The sequence below is a fragment of the Fonsecaea monophora genome (assembly GCF_001642475.1).
Source record: "Fonsecaea monophora strain CBS 269.37 chromosome Unknown Scaff9, whole genome shotgun sequence".
Classification (NCBI taxonomy): Eukaryota; Fungi; Ascomycota; class Eurotiomycetes; order Chaetothyriales; family Herpotrichiellaceae; genus Fonsecaea; species Fonsecaea monophora.
The window spans coordinates 429,479-449,125 of NW_019173940.1; the positions used below are offsets into that span (position 1 = coordinate 429,479).

General features: G+C 52.0%; 5 protein-coding genes across 5 annotated transcripts; 1 reads left to right on the plus strand and 4 right to left on the minus strand.

The window, feature by feature from the left end:
* Positions 1 to 6,707: 6,707 nt before the first annotated feature.
* Positions 6,708 to 7,386, minus strand: AYO21_02235 (hypothetical protein; the record flags this gene model as incomplete). The annotated part of the gene is made up of 2 exons (XM_022652215.1): positions 6,708 to 6,824; positions 7,102 to 7,386. 2 exons carry the CDS (start codon positions 7,384 to 7,386, stop codon positions 6,708 to 6,710), a joined length of 402 nt encoding a protein of 133 aa, XP_022515601.1.
* Positions 7,387 to 8,842: 1,456 nt separating this feature from the next.
* AYO21_02236 (hypothetical protein) lies at positions 8,843 to 9,244 on the plus strand (the record flags this gene model as incomplete). The annotated part of the gene is made up of 1 exon (XM_022652216.1): positions 8,843 to 9,244. One exon carries the CDS (start codon positions 8,843 to 8,845, stop codon positions 9,242 to 9,244), a length of 402 nt encoding a protein of 133 aa, XP_022515602.1.
* Positions 9,245 to 9,971: 727 nt separating this feature from the next.
* Positions 9,972 to 10,931, minus strand: AYO21_02237 (hypothetical protein; the record flags this gene model as incomplete). Its single annotated transcript, XM_022652217.1, has 1 exon — positions 9,972 to 10,931. The coding sequence occupies one exon, from the start codon at positions 10,929 to 10,931 to the stop codon at positions 9,972 to 9,974; it is 960 nt and encodes a 319-aa protein (XP_022515603.1).
* A 1,277-nt stretch (positions 10,932 to 12,208) lies between these two features.
* On the minus strand, positions 12,209 to 13,645 carry AYO21_02238 (hypothetical protein; the record flags this gene model as incomplete). The annotated part of the gene is made up of 1 exon (XM_022652218.1): positions 12,209 to 13,645. The coding sequence occupies one exon, from the start codon at positions 13,643 to 13,645 to the stop codon at positions 12,209 to 12,211; it is 1,437 nt and encodes a 478-aa protein (XP_022515604.1).
* Positions 13,646 to 16,527: 2,882 nt separating this feature from the next.
* On the minus strand, positions 16,528 to 18,827 carry AYO21_02239 (phosphoenolpyruvate carboxykinase; the record flags this gene model as incomplete). Its single annotated transcript, XM_022652219.1, has 3 exons — positions 16,528 to 17,868; positions 18,312 to 18,588; positions 18,652 to 18,827. 3 exons carry the CDS (start codon positions 18,825 to 18,827, stop codon positions 16,528 to 16,530), a joined length of 1,794 nt encoding a protein of 597 aa, XP_022515605.1.
* Between the last annotated feature and the right edge of the window lie 820 nt (positions 18,828 to 19,647).

Here is a 19,647-nt window from a genome sequence, read left to right on the forward strand (position 1 = left end):
GATACTTTCGCCATAGATCGTTGCTGCCGCTTTGTCGTTCATAAAAATTTCCAACGTTTGGTGTCAAAACTGTAACGACTAGGCCGAGTCCAGTAAAGACAAGTCTGACAAGAAAGAACAGCCGAGACTTTGGCGTTTCCAGTATTGTAGGAATTTATCCCGACCTCGATGATCTGGGGGAAGGCCCCGGGAACGGCGCTAAGGCTCGCTGCTAGAAGCCCGGCCGTCGTAAGAGGAGGAGGGACAATGTCAGGAAACTTATCGCTGCGAGCGTTGGTCAGGATAGTGCCGAAGGCGACAGACATGACTGTCAGGAATGGCTCGCCAGTAAACTATCTGACAAGTATATTGTCTACCTATAGGCGCAGACGACAGCGATCCCGAAGCTGGAGAGCTTCAGAAGGGGGCCCGCAACCCGCACGTCTATATACATCTAGCCCCTGAGAGCCTTGGCACCCGTTGTCCGTGACACTCTCCAGCTTCGGAATCGCTGTCGTCTGCGCCTATAGATAGGTAATATACTTGTCAGATAGTTTACTGGCGAGCCATTCCTGACAGAAGGCATCGATGATAACGGCTCCCGTACTGAACTGGGGCGAGGCTCTCACCCAGAGGCATCAGCTCGTACGGCGTGGGCATGGTATTAGGGGTAACGACTATCGCACAGTAACAATAAAGTAGCATCGAAGATCCTGATCAGATAGATTCCATAAGTTGATTGATCACTGTCCTCAACCTATTGATTGAGTTGCTTGTTGTTATCGATTGATCCTGTTGAAAGATCACGAGGAAAAAGGGATCTCAGACCTAGTGTCAGAGATCTAACTAATCAGCGGCCAGAAATGCCATCCTGTGCACTGTACAGGCAAATTCCACCAATCACGTTTCAGCCTGCAGATTCCCCCATTACACTATCCCTGGCACCTGAGCCGCAAATTTGTTCGAAAGTCGTCCTACACCTCAGCATGAATGTACGAGCAGGGACAGATCGCGGCAAGTTCGCTGGGAAAATCCTGGCCATTCAACACACTGTCAACACACAACATGAATTTTTATTTGCGGATGCGCACTCTCCTCCATCTACTTCCGACACGAATTGCGAGTTTGTGCCCATTCTTCGAAGAGATGGATCTTTCATGACCGCAGGTACATTTGACATGGGCGTGTGAGGGCATGGTCGATTAATTGAAGAAGATTGAGGTTATTAAATAACCCATGTACTCACATTGAGCAGGGATTGAAATAAGATACTGGCTATTCATTGGTTTGGCCTCTTTCCGTGGAGATTCTCCTCGCCAACAGCCTCCTCGAAACCCTTTGTGACAAGTACACATGATTTGAGGGCGACAGCATCGCCTGGGAATTCTTTCTCGCCTCTGAAAAGAAAGTGACAGGAAGTTCTGAAAATTCGAGGCAGGATGAGGTCGTCTGGCTCGCTCTTCGCCAATGGGATCATGAAACTCTAGCTCGATAACTGACCCTGTAGAGAGCGGACTATTAGTAATTCCGTATCCGACAGCAATGCGGGTGTCACTGCCGATTCCTGCGGTCCATACCCATCAACATCAAGATCAATTACGTTACAAAACCCACAACTTCTACTGATGTATATGGAATTGTTGCAACACATGACAGAGGGCTACGCTGGAATACTAACACGCTATCACCCGCATAACAACTTGACCCCTGGTTTATCAGACGATGTGAAAAGTTGTGTTCATTGGGACACTGCGATCTGCCAGAGAGTGCTCAGGCGTGCAAGTGCTGGGAGGGCGAAAGAGATGGAGTGTGAGCCTGATATCAAGTTGTGCAGCCTTGCCAAAGCGCAGCCTCGCCGGAGCATTACATCACATGCTTAGCTTCGCCCAAACTTTCAGGGAAGATAGTAGCTTGGGAGACCCTGCATCTGTCGTCCGACTGTCCAAGTCATCGCACCACATGCTACAAAGAGAGACCACATCACCATTGACCTCTTTTTGTTCCAGATGCTGGCTCGCCTGGATCAAAGCGAATTGTCACTTGGGTCCTCCAGCGTAGGTCTAGGTCCCGGGTCCCGGTTAACATTTCCTCTCACTCTGAGATTCTTACACCTGCCAAGCCCTGCTAACTACCTACATATGTACCCATGTACCTATGGAGGTACCTACCCTCGAACATCGAACTCTGTCGTCGTTCGCTTCTAATACTGTCCTTGTGTCCTGAAATGCACTTGATGATGTTAAATAGGAATGCTCTCGTAGGTCCCGTGGCCGCGAACAAGAGCGTTTTGGGAAGTACATTCATGATCTTTTCGATGGGAATCGCTTGGGAAGGGAAGGGAACTCTCGTTACAGTCCTCGAGAAGTGATTGTCAATGTCCAAGTTCCCCCGGATACAGTGTCGTGATTATACCAGGTATATAGGCCAGCCACGTGTTAATCTCCAGGGAATGAATACCCATAGTAACATCGCTCAAGCAGTTCGAGTTGAGGATAGTCAGGCGGTAAACCATGATGAAGAAAAGGTTGAGACAGGTGAAAAGGTAAACAAACTGATACGAACTAATACACTAAATAAATTACCATACATGAGATGCCTGAGTTCATCAAGTGATGTGACTGAAACAATCCACTCCACTCCGGGTCTGTCAAGCCTTGGGGTAATATCTCTCGGGAGAAGCATTCTAGAAAAGGAGAAAAACAACAAACAAGCCTTTTGCAAAAGAATACAAGATGAGAAGAAGAAATCAACAAACTCGTCAGATAGAAGGGACACCCAAGCAAAGACGGCCAATGGCAGGTAGGAAGACCAAGAACCAAACGATGACGTGGTGGTCCACACTTCCCTTGCAAAGATCCCAACATCACACTTCATCCCAGAGAGGGTGGTCGGGGTCGTTCCTCTTGATGTGATGGCGCGGACATGTTCTCCTCCTGTTCACGGTCTCCATTTAGCTGGTGGGCCTCGCCCTCCAGCGAGTCAAAAGAGCCATAGCACCGTGGAGGATGGGAGTACATGACACTTCCAACCTCGCGGAGCAGGGGGGAGCTCGGTGAAAAAGAGCCGGGGTGCTGCCAGGGAGGGCTAGGCTCTCTCGCTTGTTGGGAAACATCTGTCATGGTCGATCCACGACGGGAATCCCAATCCGCTCTTCTATCACCCTCACTGCTTGTTCTTGCCTGAGTCATGCTGGTTTGGGGGCTCGTAGGGTCTTTGGACGGGGTTCCTTGAATTGGTGAAGTTCCTGCCCATGTCAGGGGTTAGGGCTCTTCGTCTCAGAAGGGATATCAGCTCACTTTGACGTGGTTTATTCTCTTGTGTCTCCTGCGAAGTAGCAACGGAGGCAATCGAATCCTCGGCTCTGAGTTCAGGAGACGGTTCAGACCCTGCCGAGGCGCGAGTCGACAAGTTCGAAGAAGAGTGAGGTGGAGTTGCATTGTGGCTCTTTTTTGGCGGAAAAACGTGAAGGTGTCCATCATCACCAGATGTGGCACCAGACCAGTTCGAAATAGGTTTGAAAGACATGCTGATACTGACTCAGGGAGGGATAGTCGGATCTGCAATGTAAGGTGATCTCAAGAACAGCGGTCAAATATATACTTGCCTGGCTTTTCACCTTCCACCTCCATCATCAAACGGGGTATTTTCTTCTCTTCAAGTCGACGTGCACACCGCCAGGAGGATGCCATAATAGCAAATGGAGAGGGCCCCCGACACTGCCTGCAATCGGGCTTCAGAGGCTTAGAATCCGTGCTGTCTTTGGTCGAGCGATGAGCGATTTATGAAGGACTGGTCGCATCGATATCGAGTAGAAGGCTCAGTGTCGACAAACATCACAGGCTGCGCTGAGCCCTGTTCCCAGTCTGCGATCCCAACAGTGAGCAGTAACGTCAAAAGTGATGCCTGAAACATAGTCGAACAGACATTGATGCCCGCCCGGCACGGAGTGCCCACAAACAGCCTCCCCAAAGCGAGAAGTAGTGGCTGCCTACAGTTTGGGTCGAGAGAATCAGCCTTTACCACGCCGCGGTGGATAATAAGGCAGATTCGAGTCTTGGTTCTCATCGATCAGCGCCTCAGGCCGAAGCTCTCTCATCAGAAACAAGGTCAGCAGCCAATAACGAAGCGAAAGCTCTGGCTTTGCCATCTTCGAAGTGATGCTGTGACCACTTGATGGTCAGGATTCGGAGTACCGAGTAATTGGCGTTGATCCCGGAATTGCCCAGCCGAGAACAAAGGGGAAAGGGGGAATTACGCAGGACCAGGGATCATCGTAACGACCCGTGCACCTGCGCGCCTGCGCACATCTGCATTGACCTTTCATCATCGCATCCTCATCTTCGGTTTGTCGCTTCACTGTTGAAACTTTGTCTGTTGCTTGATCACTGCCCCAAGCTTGTTGGCCCTAGGAAGGATGAGCCCAACCAACCTCTCTGCACACCTGTGTACAGTTCTTCACAGCCAGCCCCCTGTGCGCCTCTCGGTCTGCCTGTGTACGCCCACTTCTTCCGAACGGCTTGGTCTGGAACCTTGCAGCCCAACGTCCAGGACCGCCACGTCTCTGATATCACAACTGTTCCCTTCTTATCACATTGGGACTCTTGACTTACTCGGATCCTCGTCGACCACCTTTGATTTCGCAGCTAGTCAAGATCTCCTTGATGTTCACCTGATCGCAATCGTCTGCGTGTCCCGTCTCACGCATTGCTGCCCAACACGGGGTACAGCGCTCCTGGTCCCAATGGAGGATGAGACAGTCGGAAAGAGAAGAACAACACACACTGTAATGAGTCCACACCAAGCTTCGGCAAGAGTTGCTGTTGTACAACGTGGCCAGAGAGACACTACGTCTCAATTGTGGGTTTGAGGTGCCAGTACTTTCTGCCATATCCCTGCCGCTCCGTCAAGGTCCATTCCTCCCAAAAGTAAGTTGAGCCAGGAAACGTCGTCCGAATCCAAACATCCGTGAAGGGTTTCCATAGCTGTACCGGCTGTACCGGCAACCGGTCGTCGCTCTCGACCTTGCACCGATCCTTCAAGTCTTCCGGGGTACCTAAGGAGTTGAGACGAGCCCATCAGAGAAGAGAAGAGGGGATACATCTCATATATCAAGCACGGAGTAAGTCATTCTACACTACTGGCATTGTGTCACGCGCGTTGCTGTGCTCTACCTCATTTTAGGAAAGTGAATGCTCATTTCTCGCCATTGGTGTGCAATCACATCCGGCCGCCAGTCACCAGTGACCGGAGAAGTGGATATTGCCGTCAGGGCCTCTCTCACCAATGAATCGAGATCTCCTAAGTGCTCACTGCGGCAGGAGCTTCCTCTGGGTCGGTGGTAGCTGTCCAGACGGCTTTACGGAAGCACCATTGGCGAGAGATTTCGTTGGACGGACCACAAATCATGTCTGTAGTGCCCTTGTTTAGCCCGCGAAGACTGGACCGGGGAACCGCTGCTTGCACAGAAGATACTCAATGGCCCCTATCAAGTTTCTGCCTCCTGTCACTGTTGGTGCTCCAGCAACCTAGCCGACTTTGGCTGCGTTTCGTCTCTTCTCATATTCACCGCCTCTTTGGGACCAACTTGAAACGGTCTCCTTAGTGGCCTTGGTGCCCTGACACGATGCTTGCATTTGCCTAAGTCGAATTTGTATTCCCATCGTGGTCTTTGAAAACCACCTTGAAGTGACCAAAGCCTCTCATCCTACATTTCAGAATCTGAAATCGCAGGACCCCAGTTCTTCAAAGTACCAACATTCCTCCAAGCAAATGCAGGCCCCTCTGACCCATCTGCGATCTCCATCGAGTCCCATTCGGCACGTTCTCTAGTTTAAACAGTTGAGCACGGTTGACCCAGGCCGGCCTCTGTGGAAAGAACACAAGAGAGTGGATTCGACCTGATCAAACTTCTCTACCATGATTTCAAGAGCAGGGCCACGGAAAGCGAGAGCGACAGACAATGACTAGCAGACGTCAGTCGTTTACAAGACACTTGTTGACATGGCATAGCCCGCGGCACGCAGATGATAAAGGTCGCCCGGTGATTGTTCCCGTGGGAAGCTGGACCAGTGGCCGTGACCAACTGTAAATGCGCGATGACCCTTTTCCACTTTGGAGAGAAATGGAGTCGAGTTGAACACTGGAAGTAGTGGAAACAAACTCCCTCGAAAGATCGAAATCTTTAGACGGGAAATTGTGTTTTTACAAACAATGTGCGTGATGTAATAGCGGCCATGGACCTGGTGAGAGAGAGGAAGAAAACTTCTGCGATGGTCTGAGCGATGGCAAGAGGAGACTGTGAAGGACGAGGAGACGAAGAGTAAGTATCAGGAACGCGCAGTACAATATCAACACTACTTCTCCCTAGAACAAGCGACAAAGCGATCCTATCCCTACGATGCCTACACGTACTCAATTTCCTGTTGCTTCCTCCCCGATGGCCTCGCCGGCCCTTGATACAATCCAAATTCGTCCCCTTGGACTTCCACGTCCTATGATCTAGGACCATGACGAGAAAAATCCCCACTATGTACTCGGACATATTCTTCATATTCGTCTCCTGGGGCCTCAATCGATGGGGATGCGATTGAAGTGCGCAACGTTGCCTGACAGAGCAACAGAAGTCAGTCTTGAAAAGAGCCGAAGCAAAAGCGAAAAAAGAGCAATGGTGAGAGTCCTGTCTCCTGACGGGAGGTGGACAAGCAGAGAGACGGATCGTATGCCTGCCCTTACGCATCGTTTGTTTTTGGGACAGCGATGGGGTGGAACCTACGGCCTCTGCTCATGTCCGCGATACCGGCGAGTCCCTTGACATAGTCGGCAAACCATTGCTGTGATTCGCAAGCCTGTTTTCCAATGTCGAGGGAAGAGAGTTCCCGGGCACAGCAGTTAGCATTGGGAGAGCATGTATGTTTCATGAACGATGACATATCTTCAATCCACTTGCAACCACACCTTGTCATCATCCTCCTCCTTTTGTTCTTGCTTGGACACCTCAATTCTTCCACTCACGTTTTCTCACTCTAAGCTCTCACGCGAACACAAACCCCCTTTTCCCCCCACCACACCGAAAGAAAAAGGGAGAAAGGTATCAAACACGCAAAAGATCAAATCAAAACTCACCCCGACGAACCAATCTGTCCCCTCGGTCCAACTGTGCTGGATCCGAATGTGCGCCGCGTCCGCGGGGTCCTGGGAGATTTCGCAGAAAAGGCACTCGGGCATGTCGCGCATGGTGCGCACCACGGGCGTCACGAGCCGGACGTACTCGTCCAGCTTGTCTGGGAGGATGTAGATGTCGGTGACCATGAGGGAGCCGTGCTGGCCCGTCGAGGAGGTGAAGGTGTTGATGGGGACGAGGTCTCGGTGGGTTTGGACCGAAGCGGGAGGAGGTTGAGGAGTGGTCATGGTTGTAATCAGGTTGATACAGGAAATACTATGCAGCTCTGGGAAGTTTGTCACGTAGATTGGGACACTTGAACCAGGAGAGATTTTTGGTTGTGGACGCACGATATCCACGATATAAATATCCCCGGCATAAATACGGTAGGAAATGCAGCGTGGCGAGCTGAGCTGATGGAAACAAGTATACATCTCACGACCACACAAACCCTGCGGGAAGGACAGTTAAAGCCTCAAGAGGATAACCTCTTCCTCTCTCAAGCTCGCTCTCGCCCTCGCTCTCTCCTCCCGTGTCACGCCCAAGGACATGGGCATCCACGGGCATTGAGAGCATGTGATAGGAGCCATCGAATACTGGGAAACAGGAAAGGAAGTCGTTCCTGCGGCTGAAGCACCAGTACGCAAGGGCACACGAGGGTGGCGTCCCCCTGAACGAGCGCAAGCGAGCAAAGCTGAGATGTCTCCCGACAGGGGTTTAAACCAGACTGGAGAGAAGGTTGCTGAAATGGGAAAGTGTTGGAAACTTGGGAGACGGATGAGACGGTGATGGTTGGTGGTAGCTACGTACTTTCCTACAGAACCTTGTGGCCTAGTAGCCTAGTAGGTATGTATGTTTGTCTGGGAGCTATGTGTGTGTGTGCACTGGATATTATATACCCGGGCAATTGGGGTATAAATGGAGACATAATAACATAGAGCATGTACCGAGTCCATATTACCGCGAGGATAGTCCATGAACCACCCTTTATACCCGCGTCGGTTTGGAAGTGCGATATCGGCGCCCGTTGTCGTGTTCCGACACACTCCTTTCCCTCCCCGTATGGGTGTCTCTATCTATGTCTCCCCGATAGCGAGTATGTGTCTCTCTGGCACAGGGACAGAGAGAAAGAGAAGAGTAACCCCAATTTTCTCCCCCGAGGGGCGACGGAGAACTGCCCGCGAACAACACCACCCGAGGGTGAAACGTTGTCCATTATTGTCGAGGGATGGCTTCGGGTCAGCAAGTTGGAGACCAGAATGGTGATTACCGTTTGTTTACGAACAGAGCGCTTTTCGGGATTTGGGGGCGCAATAGAAGGTAACGTAGGGAGTGGTGGGAAGAATAATATCGAGATGGAGGTGCAAGTGGAGGTGGGGAGGAGAGGAGGAGGAGGAGGAGGAGGGAGGGGGGCGATCTACTACATACAGTACAGACCTACCTACCCTGCTAATCTACCTATTTACCAATCTACTCACGCAATTACTTATTTACTCAATTAACTCCCTGCCTGTAAACAAGACCTCGTCTAATCTAGACAACGAAGCACCTATCAACGAGAGACAGAGAGAGAGAGAGAGAGCAGAAAGGCACAAGGTCCCAGCTTGTTACTCCAACAAAGTGACTTATCAAAACCATCACCATCACCTCCAACTCCACCCAACAACACCCTCCTCGTTCCTAAAGAGAGACAACCACCTCGCAATGCCATCGACCATCATCCCCTCGTCCCGCAACGCCTCGGCCTCGAGCAAACAAGCCAGCGGCACCTTCACGGGCACCGTGTGGATGGACCCGATCTACATCGACGCGGGGCCCAACATCAACATCAACCACGTCATGTTTACCCCGGGGGCCCGCACGTACTGGCACACGCACGAAAAGGGCCAGCTGCTGCGCGTGCTGGCCGGCGCGGGCTGGGTGTGCGACAAGGGCGGCGAGCCGCGCCGCCTGGCCGTTGGGGACACGGTCTGGTGCGACCCCGGCACGACGCACTGGCATGGTGGAGATGACGGGTCGTTCATGCTCCATCTCGCGGTGAGCCATGGCAAGACGGTCTGGCACGACGAGGTTACCGCGGAGGAGTATCAGGCGAAGAAGAAGTAGGGGCCGTTTCCTGCTGCTTAGTAGGAGCAGAAGAGGGAGAGTAGGGGAGGAGTGATGGATGGATGAGATGCTTTGGTCAAGGAATCAACAAACTATCCGAGTATCCAACTATCCAACCGATGAACCAGCGAACTAGTGAACCAGCGAACCAGTGAGTGAGTGAGTCAGTGAGTCAACCACTGCTCCCGTAGGGCATGCTGGACCGGAGCCGAGAGTAGGCGACGGCAGAGATGGGGAAAAGCGAAGAGCAGATGAGGTGAGATTGGTGCGCCAGACACCGCCTAAGAACGAGAAGCAAAACGCAAAAGCAGTCACATATATATATGTATACGAGTATGGCCGCTCAGCAGGCGGATGAGCAGGCAGCCCTGGGCCCGGTACCTATTTAGGTTGACAGACGAAGATGCAAAACAGATGAAAAACCACAAACAATGCTCTGATCTGCCTCGTCGTAGTTGTGTTCCCAATCCCCCCTTCATGAGCGGCAACGTCTAGTCTAGGCGTCTCTCTGCTCTAGCACACTGTTCAAACTCAAAATGTATGTTGAATGAAAACGCCCAGAGGAGTCCAAAGACAGCGAGCTTCCAAGTCTGTTGTAAGGAAGCAATGCAACATAGGCATTTCGGGATGAGGCGGGTGGCTCACACACTGGGAAACAAGGCAAAGCGCTGATCTGATGCAACAAACATCGCAAGTCGCCCGTCCACCATCTCCCCATCGTTGTCCTCTACTCCAGGCCCTTGATACTCCTGACAAGATCCGTCGACGGTCTCCCAGACCTTCTCCAAATCGTCTTGCCATCACCAGGATCCTGCATGTCTGGTGCGGGTAAGATCTCCCTTAGCAGGTCGTTGACATCCAGCCCCTTCTCCCGTGCTACCTGCCACTGCTTCGGATACCCCAGACTGACCTCCTCGAATCTGACGCCATCTCTCCAGTCCGTCCGGCGAACGTGCAAATGACCCGTCACCACCACTTTGGCGTTAAATCGCGTGTGCCAGTCTTCGGTCTTCTTGGTCCCGCACCACAAGCTGAAGCGGGGAATCAAGGGAATCGTGATGGTGTCTTGGCGCAGCGGCCAGTGGTTGACCAGCACCAGAGGGATACCTCTTTGTGAGGTGGCTTCCAGTCGTTCTTCGGCCCTGGCCACGCGGTCCTCGCACCATAGATCCCGCGACAGATATGGATCGGGGTGGAGCAGTGCCTCGTCCGTCGCAACAATGTTCTCCTCCATAGCCCATTCCAAGGCGTCTTCTCTCGACACATCATCAGGCCTGAAACTGTAGTCGTAGAGGGTAAACAACGGACAAATAATGCAGGGACCACCTTCTCCTTCCCACTTCACATACTCATCCTCCGGCGTGATGACGCCGTACTCGTTAGCGACCCGGATACATTCCTGATACTTGAAATCTCCTCGAAGTTCCTCGTCCAGAGCATCCTCCTCATGTCCCTCGCCCCGGTTGCTGTGCCCCGGCAGCGTATACAGCTCGTGGTTGCCGGGCACCCAGAAGACTTGCTTGAAGAGTTTCGTGGTGATCTTGAATGCTTCGTGGAGATGCTCAATCTTTTCTCCAACGTCGCCACAAATAATCAGGCTGTCGTCCAGGTGAGGTCTCAGGTCGTACAGGGCTTCGCGGTTGTGCTTATAGCTGAGATGAAGGTCCGAAATGGCGTAGAGTTTCATCGTGACAGGTAGACCGGGGGAACAAAGCCCCTCCTCCAGAGAGTTGGATGAAACCGCGTGTCCTTGCCGGCAAGCCGCGAGGCACCTAGGACTGTAACTCGAGACCTTTCTAGATGGATTCCCAGCAACCAAATGACGACAGGTAATGAAGGGAGACGACGAAAATGCCCGAGAGAGTTTGGTCGGCAGCGCGACTCATCGGTAGCCTTGCTGGACTGTCATCACTCGCAACACTGAATGAGTCCGCCTGAACTGGTTCCCGGAAAAGACAGACAAGACGTATGAATGAGGCACCGGTGATATATGGTATAGTCGTTTCGATACCCTCCAAAGGAAGCGCTGGGCAGAACAGCAGAGTGCAGCGTATTGAGAGTGGGCAGAGGAATAAGGCTGAATGTCTAAATTCGGTGAACGACGAAAAGGAGGGAATATCATCTGGTGAATTCATCATGCAAGGATGGTCGATGCTAGCGCATATCGTTAAACCAATCAAAATCCCCAGCATCTCCTTAGCTGCTGCCGAAAACTCTTGGCTTCGGCAACCTCGGATTTGGGATATCATTCTTCCGTCCACGGTTTTCCATCCTATATTTGTGGACGCCATCAACTCCTGGCGTTGCGTTGAGTGGCATGAAAACCTTGTTTACCTGTGAGAGTTCCAATGGATATGCTTAGACGGGCACAATATCCTCAAGTGGTTTGGTAGAGTCTAAATCCCTTCACGTTCAGGACTAAAGGATCATCTCTTCCTAACCAGGAGGCTTGAAGCAACCCAGAATGCTTATTCTATATTGCATTTCATCTCAGCCCAAGCTCAACGATCGTCTAAATCCCCCCGCACCTTGATCAAACCGTGGAATCAATGATCGCTCCAGCAAAGAATCAACCACACTCGACTTCATCCTCAAGGGAGAAGCAAAACAAGCAACACAGTGTGGGACTTAACAACAACAACAACAGCGGCGCGTACTCGGATTCCTTCGCAGGCCCCGGTACCTAGTCCGCTTCGCATAGAGACCACCATTTTCCAGAAAAGAATAACACCCAATTATCTGCTGGCAACCCCCAACTCAACCGCTTTCCGCCCCAGGTGCTCCAGCCCGAGCTTTCGCCGACTAAAAAAAATATGATTCTTCGGTTTATCCAGAAAGCCCGTGGTATCATTCGAGGTACGTAAAATGCATTTTCGTCAATCATAACTTCAGGTGTCTGGTACTGGGATATTGTTCTGTCTTTGTGCAGGAAAGGGGAGAAGACGTCTTCCCTTCGGGAAGGTGCTACCGAACCCAGTCCTCATCTTCTCGTTCATCGTTCAGACTCAATTCCGGATTGGTCATGTCAGGCGCGACCGACCACGCCGGATCATCTGCCATGTACGAGGGTGGTATGGCAGCTCTGGGATGGTCCACCGACAGATTCGATCCTCCATCGGGATGCGCATATCTCTGTGCTTCACTGATGGTGTACGGATGCTCCACATTCCCAGTGCTTCCCGGTGTAGAGATACTGGGCGTCATACCCCGACTGACACTCGATAATCGAGACGGAGTTTGTGAGTCTTGTGGGTTCATCTGCATCTGGGCCAACTGATGTTGCAATTGCATTCTTTTTGTCTCCGCCTCGGCCTGCTTCAAATAGTCGTCGATATCAAGACTCCCAATGTTTTCATTTGCCAGCATGTTTGCTTGAGGAGTCCCAAAATAAGACGAAGCTGAACTCAGCCGAAACCGATCAGAGGCATCGTCTCCGCCCACACTGCTGTAATCATTAAAAGTATCCAGACCATTCTGCCGATCAGTTCCCACGGCTCGATCGGCACCCCAGGGATTGGCAACAGACGGAGGAGACTGATCCTCGACCTCAGAAGGTTCCTCGCTCGAGGACGTGATGCCCACTCTGTTTATTTGGCTCGTCAACTCAGAGGCCTGGAAAGCAATTTGCTGAGACAACATATATGGCGAATTTTCCTTTTTCAGACTGTAGAGGCCATTACTGCCGTCTAGGTTGATGTTGTTCCAGTCTGTTGAAGACCCCTCCGTAAATCTTGCCCACGGCGGAGGCTCGTAATCATGGGCCTGTTCAAACGTCATGAACCAGTTCTCCGGAAAACGTTCTGGGAGTGTCAGATCTTGTAAGCTGGGGTTTTGGCTGTTTGGCAGGCTGTTCGGCTGGGTTGGTGGAGTATCCGTGCCAAATGGAGAGTATGCATATGCGCGGGGATCAAAATTGGGTATCTTGAAATCCTGTATCGACGATGTCCCTGCCATCCTTGTCGGCCCAAGCACAGGCGAATTATGCTCCGACTTGACTCTTCGTTCCACGATTTGCATAGCCTCAGATATCGAGTTATGTAGGGGAGATTCGTGGAACGGTTTGGCAAACTTGGTCAGCGGAAGGCTGTCGGTAGAACGTTGGGCAATCTCCCTATGCCCATGAAGTGAGTTGGAGCGCGACGGAATCTTATACGGTGCTCCGAGCTGGTTATGAGCATCGTTGAACTTGTGGACAGGCTTGTGATGACCGTTGGTGAATATCGTGGTCTTGGGGTCGTGGGAGTTCATGTTATGGCGATGTTTAGCATGATCCTTTGGCTGGAGGAGTTGCGAGATATCCTCAGGCACCGGATCGAGGTGGTCTTTCTTGAGAGCGCAGTTGCAACGGGAGCCGTGTTGACAGCAGCAAGTATGCTGTTCTGAGAGGAGTATCAGAACCATGACCGCTTCGAAAACAAGATGTCCACATACCAGATTTCCCTTCCTGCTTTTCATGAGGACAGTTTTCCTTCGAATGAGACTTATCATGGCACTCGCATTTTACATGCTGAGAGCGGGACTTCCGCAAGCCTCGACAGTGTTGGCATTGCGAAACAGGGCGACCTTTCTTATTGACATGTACCAGGGGCCGGTCTAGAATAACCATAGGTTAGTTGCAAGTCCACCAAATCTTTCTACCAGTGTATGAAATATGCCTGACACAACTCACCTTGATGATGGCAAGAGCTAACACGATGGCCCCTCACGCACGCCTCGCAGGCGAATTTTTCCCCGTTGATGAGCATTTCGACTCTCCAATCTGAAATGTCGATCGCCTTTCACGAAAATCGCCGCAGTAGTGATCTTGTCTACCAGGGAGAAGGTGATAGGAATATGCTGGGTCCCGGGCCTGTCGGATGACTGCTCGAGACAGCGGGGCAGCAGGACTAAGCGTTGACCGAGTCGGACGCAGAGGTATAGGAGGAAAGAAGGTGAAGGGGCGCGCCCCCAACGGTATATGAGAAAGGAATCAATCTGATAAAATATCAAACGCCGGTTGGTGCTGGGGTGGACGTTGTCGGCAAGACTATGGATGGGCGCGGAAGGGTTCCTGGGATAGGTTCCGAAAGACTTCGAGAAAGAACCGCCTGACGCCGGAAAGGGTGGACAAGGGGAAAGGAAAGATTGGTAGGCGAAGAGGAAAGGCTACTATGGGTCGGGATCGGCCATGGTTCGAGTTTGGGGAGTGTTTTCAGCAAAGGCGATGCTGTCTTGCGAGTTGCTGATGAGCGAGGTATGTATGTTGTAGAGAGAAGAAGTGGATGTGAGGGCGGTGATGGAAGAGGATGAGCGGAAGGAGGGCAAAATTCGAGAAAAGCGTAAGAAGACCAGGCGGCGTAGCCGCGGGTTTCCACTGGATGGGGTTGGTTGGAGTCTCTTTCTCTAGAAAGCCCTTGCAGCCCTTGTAGCCCATGGAGCCGGAGCCGGTGGAGTGGGATTTCTCTACAAGGTTGATCGGTGGATGCGTGGTGCGGTGGCTTTTTCGATTCGAGTTTGGTGGGACCACAGAATTCGCAGGTGATCGGGGTCGCAGGTGGGTGGCAGGCATGCGAAGCGCATGGGATGGTAATGCAAGAGAATCTCTTAGTAACCCGTAACTAGGTTCATTTGGTCAGTCGTCGAGTTCATTGAGATGCCGATGCCATGGTCAGTGGACCCTGTCGGCATCTTAGAAAGCACGAGGGATTCCCTACTTGGTGGAGGGGAATGTTTGAGGACGGTGGTAGAAGAGCACTACGTAGGTACTTGTAGGTGCTTGTAGGTGCTTGTACCGAGAACACGCACGCACACCTATGCAGGTATTCTACATGTAGAATCGGCCCCAAGGCCGCTAGAAAGACCCCTTAGTAACGAGCCCTTACAGTAGCCAGCTCGATGACAAGTACCCGTTTGTCGTACTTTGTAGGAACCTAGGTACACAAGTTAGGTACCTAGACAGGCACTGACAGGTACCTCGTACTCAGAGTGCACTCTCTCGGGGCATCTCCTCGCTGCTCGCTTCTTTTCCACCCGCGGGCTCCATTATTGGTCTTATTTGGCTGCCCCTTGGGCAACCTCGGGCCACCTTTTGACTCCCACTCCCCAGTCCTCCAGTCCTCGTAGACTGCACTGCCCACTCCTTTCACCGTTGCCCACAGTCCACGCTTTGCCAACGGCACCCGGTGAGGGGATCCGTACATAGCCTCACCCGGTGCCCATTGCTACACACTTTGACACTACAGTAGCTACCGCTCTCCCGCTCTTGCTTGCACAATGCAACATTCGTCGAAACCCCCCCACGGTCGATGCTCACTTACACACGAGAATGGAACTTCCGCGGACCCTGACGGTTTGACTCGACACGGCGAGCCTGCAGCATGTCGCATTGCCCCATGACATAGAGTACTCTGGCGTTCAAATGCACCCTAGTCCTGTTGCTCCGGCATTTCTCACCACGAGGTGCACGAGACACTACTCTTTCAGGACCACAATGTAATAATGAAAATGGCCAAAGCATTCTCCACAAGAAAAAAAGCAGGATCGCTACAGAAAAAGACCCGGAGAATTACCTTGATCGGCCCCTCGTATGTGATGAACGACATAGGGTCACAGGATTTGTTATCCTACATCCATCAATCGCAAGCAGACAAGTCGTAGGGCCCGCATGGTCCCTGCTGACTGGCGGCTACTTTCCTCAGGTACTTTGCCCTCATTCATCAGGCATGGGGTTCGCGGTCATCATTCCCCCATTGAGCTTACAGCTTTCCACTTCAAGAGGCCTCACGATGATCATTGAATGACATGAATCGAGTCAGCGTTCCGGAAATGAAGGTGAGTTGTTCAATAGAGCACGTGGTCTTCCGCATCGTGGGCATGAGAAGGTGTACAAGTGAGAAAAAGCTCCGTTATTTTGGTGGTTTAAATCAAGGAAAGCTATCAACACATGGTTGCCGCAGGAAAACGATCATCCCATCTCTTAGCTCATGTTAGCAGGCATATGATGTAGGCCGATCAACTCCCTCCACGGTATGTCTAGAAGTCGGAACGACGACTGAGACAACAGGGTAGGAGGATGGCTGTCCCAAATATTGTCCGTTCGTTGCAATCGTGATGCCTCTCGCGTCTCGCGTTCGTATTGTTGTTGTTGTTCCATGCTCCAAACAATCGAACGCTGCTTAACCAAACGCCCTTTTGATGCCACTTTGTACAGCCAAAGTCTCCCCAAGCGACAAATTAAAACATGGCACGTCTAGCTCAATCAAGCTAAACAACAGCTCGCTTCACTCCGCACCACCTCACTTCATCTACACCGTGGGGCCGGCCTTGATGACCTCCTCCGTGGCCTCATCCGAATACTTCTTGAAGTTCTCGTTGAACAACTTGGCGAGCTTGGTCACTTCGTCGCCAAAGTCGGCTGAGCCGGTCCACGATTTCTTGGGGTTCAAGAGCTCATCCGGCACGTTGGGGCACGCCTTGGGGACGCTGAGGTTGAAAACATCGTAATTCTCGTATTCGGCCTTTGCGAGCTCACCCGAGTGAATGGCATCCAGGATAGCGCGGGTATACTTCAATGGGCAGCGTTTGCCTCCAGTGCTAGCACCCGCACCGACCCAGCCGGTGTTGAGCAGCCATGCGTTGACATTGTGCTGAGAAATCTTGTCTGCTAGCATCTTAGCGTAGCGCATCGGGTGGAGGGCCAGGAAAGGTTGAGCGAAGCAAGATGAGAAAGTGGCTTGTGGTTCAGTGACACCGTCCTCAGTACCAGCCATCTTGGAGGTATAACCAGAGATGAAGTGGAACATGGTCTGGGCCGTGTTCAACTTGGAGATTGGTGGCAGCACACCACGAGCATCACAGGTCAGGAGGATGATGTTGCTAGGGTGGTTATCGCTGATACACGGAATCTTGGCGTTGCCGATGTACTCGATGGGGTATGCACAGCGAGTGTTCTCCGTCAGGGTCGCATCGTCATAGTCAACTTCCCGAGTCTCGGGGTCAAAGACGACATTCTCCAACACAGAGCCGAAACGAATGGCGTTGAAAATATCAGGTTCCTTTTCCGCAGACAGGCCAATACACTTGGCGTAGCAGCCACCTTCAATGTTGAAGATACCTCTATCGGACCAGCAGTGCTCGTCGTCACCAATCAGCTTGCGATTGGGATCGGCAGAGAGCGTGGTCTTTCCAGTGCCGGACAGGCCGAAGAAGACAGTGACATCGCCGTTCTCACCCTCGTTAGCTGACGAGTGAAGCGTCAACACGTTGTGCTTGACGGGCATCTCGTAGAAGAGGACGGTGAAGACACCCTTCTTCATCTCACCCGCATACTCAGTACCGAGAATAACCATCTCTTTCTCAGCGAAATTGATGGCAACGCTGGTGGCACTGGTCATCCCACTTGTGTATCTGTTGGCGGGGAAGGACCCTGCATTGTAGATGACATAGTCGGGGTGGAAATGTTCCAGCTCTTCACGAGAGGGTCTGATGAGCATGTTCCGCATGAACAGGGCATGATAGGCCCGGGCGCAGACAACTCGGACGCTGATACGGTATCGTTCATCCCAGCCAGCGAAGCCATCGATGACATAGATTCGATTCCGGGTATTGAGGTAGTCGACAGCACGTTCTCGGTTAATCTTCCAGACCTATACGAGCAAGATGGTATGTCAGCGGCCTGGTCTCTCATAACAACAAACATATCGTGGGGCTCAGAGAACTAAGGACGGAACAATTCCCGGCCCATGACTTGGGTTGGCCGAGTCATCCGCAGCCAAGAGTTTTCTTAGCCGCGGCCCAGGGCCCAGCTCTGCGTCATGGGTCTTTCCGGGCAACGCGGGGCAGAGCCACACTTCAGCTGAGAAACTTGGGCGTTTTCCTGCCGTCCGTAGCGCACATGCGAACCACTGCATCACCGTGCATTGCGGGGAATCGCTGGGTGTTAGGCACCGTCGAGTTTGCTCGCCCGTGGCCGAGATCAAACGACTCATGGGCCGCCTGCTAGGTGCATGTGCTTGTCCTTGCGGATTTGGGTCGGACCAGTCTCGCAATGTACAAAGGATAGAAAAGGAGAAGATGACAATAAACTGACCTCTGGAGTCATGGGCTTGTTGACTGGTCCCCACCACACATCCTTCTCCGAGCTTTCCTCCTTGACCACACGCTTATCCAGCGGGGAACGACCGGTTTTGGACCCTGAGTAGGCTGTCAAAGCTCCTGAGGATGTAATGGCTGTGCCGGTTTCGTAGACCAGGGCATCTTCATAGAGAGCCGAAACTGATGGGTTGGCAACAATGGCAACCCGGTCGTAGTCAATGTGAGCAGTTGTGTGGAGCTCTTCTTCGAGTTCGGTGTGCTCGCGGGTTGGCCTGAAGTTGAAGTGAGTTGATTGTGATCTCATGGATTTGGGCATCAAGAGGAGGGAAACTTACTCGACACCACCAGGGTGGAGAGCGGTCTTGTTGACAGAGTGAGAGACCATTCTGGAGGAGAAAGCTCGAAGCTGGACTTTGGCTAATGCTGAACGTGCTGTTCCAGTTGCTGGAGAGGGCGACTGAGGCCTGATCTGGTGAACAGCTTGGAGACGAGTAGAGTAGTCGGCAGCCATGACTTGGGGATCGACCTGATATTGTATCTTTCTGACGATGGGGCCAAGCCGAAACGATGTGCTATTCCCGATGAACTCACGGGAGAGATCGGAGGACGACGATGTGGTTTTGCGTAGAGACTCAATCCGACTCTGCCCGACCCGTGCTGATTGGAAGAGGCCAAATGCCGTCGATATGCCGTGTACTACTAATTGGAGATCAGTGCCACAGGTGCGGAGCATGCGATAATGGGATGCAAATACCCTTCTTATTATCGTGTTGGGTCGAGTTTTCGAGAAGAGATTGAAAGAAAGAGGGCGACGGGAGGGTGACGGAAGACAAGCTGCAATTGAGGTGGAGGCGAGAGCTGAGTCTAGGCTTAGTCTTCCTCTCACTTTGCCTCTTCTTGCGTTTCTGCTCTCGTGATGTTCCTTTGACCCCCGCCAATGTCGCCCCCTGCGAAACTGCTGTTGAATGGCTGCGTGCCTCGCTCTTTTTCTCCCTGGAAGTTCGGGAGGGGTACTACCGCCTGCGTCAACCTCCTTGTTTCTTTGTCGCTACGCCAATCGAATCTGCGTTTCCGGTGCGAACCGTCCAATGACAGCCTTTCCAAATAGAGAAGGGAGGAAAAAGAGATGATGAGAGCATACATACGTCAAAATGGACGCGTATTTTAAGTGTTTCGGTCGATAGTCTTGATGACAATTGTAGATCAGAGCAAACGAGTGTCGCAGTTTGTCGAGCTATGACCTGAAGGAGAGCAGGCACAAACACTTGGACTCGAGCAGATCATGATCAAACCGTTCCTCTTGGACGACAAAACAGTAATGACAGGGAAAC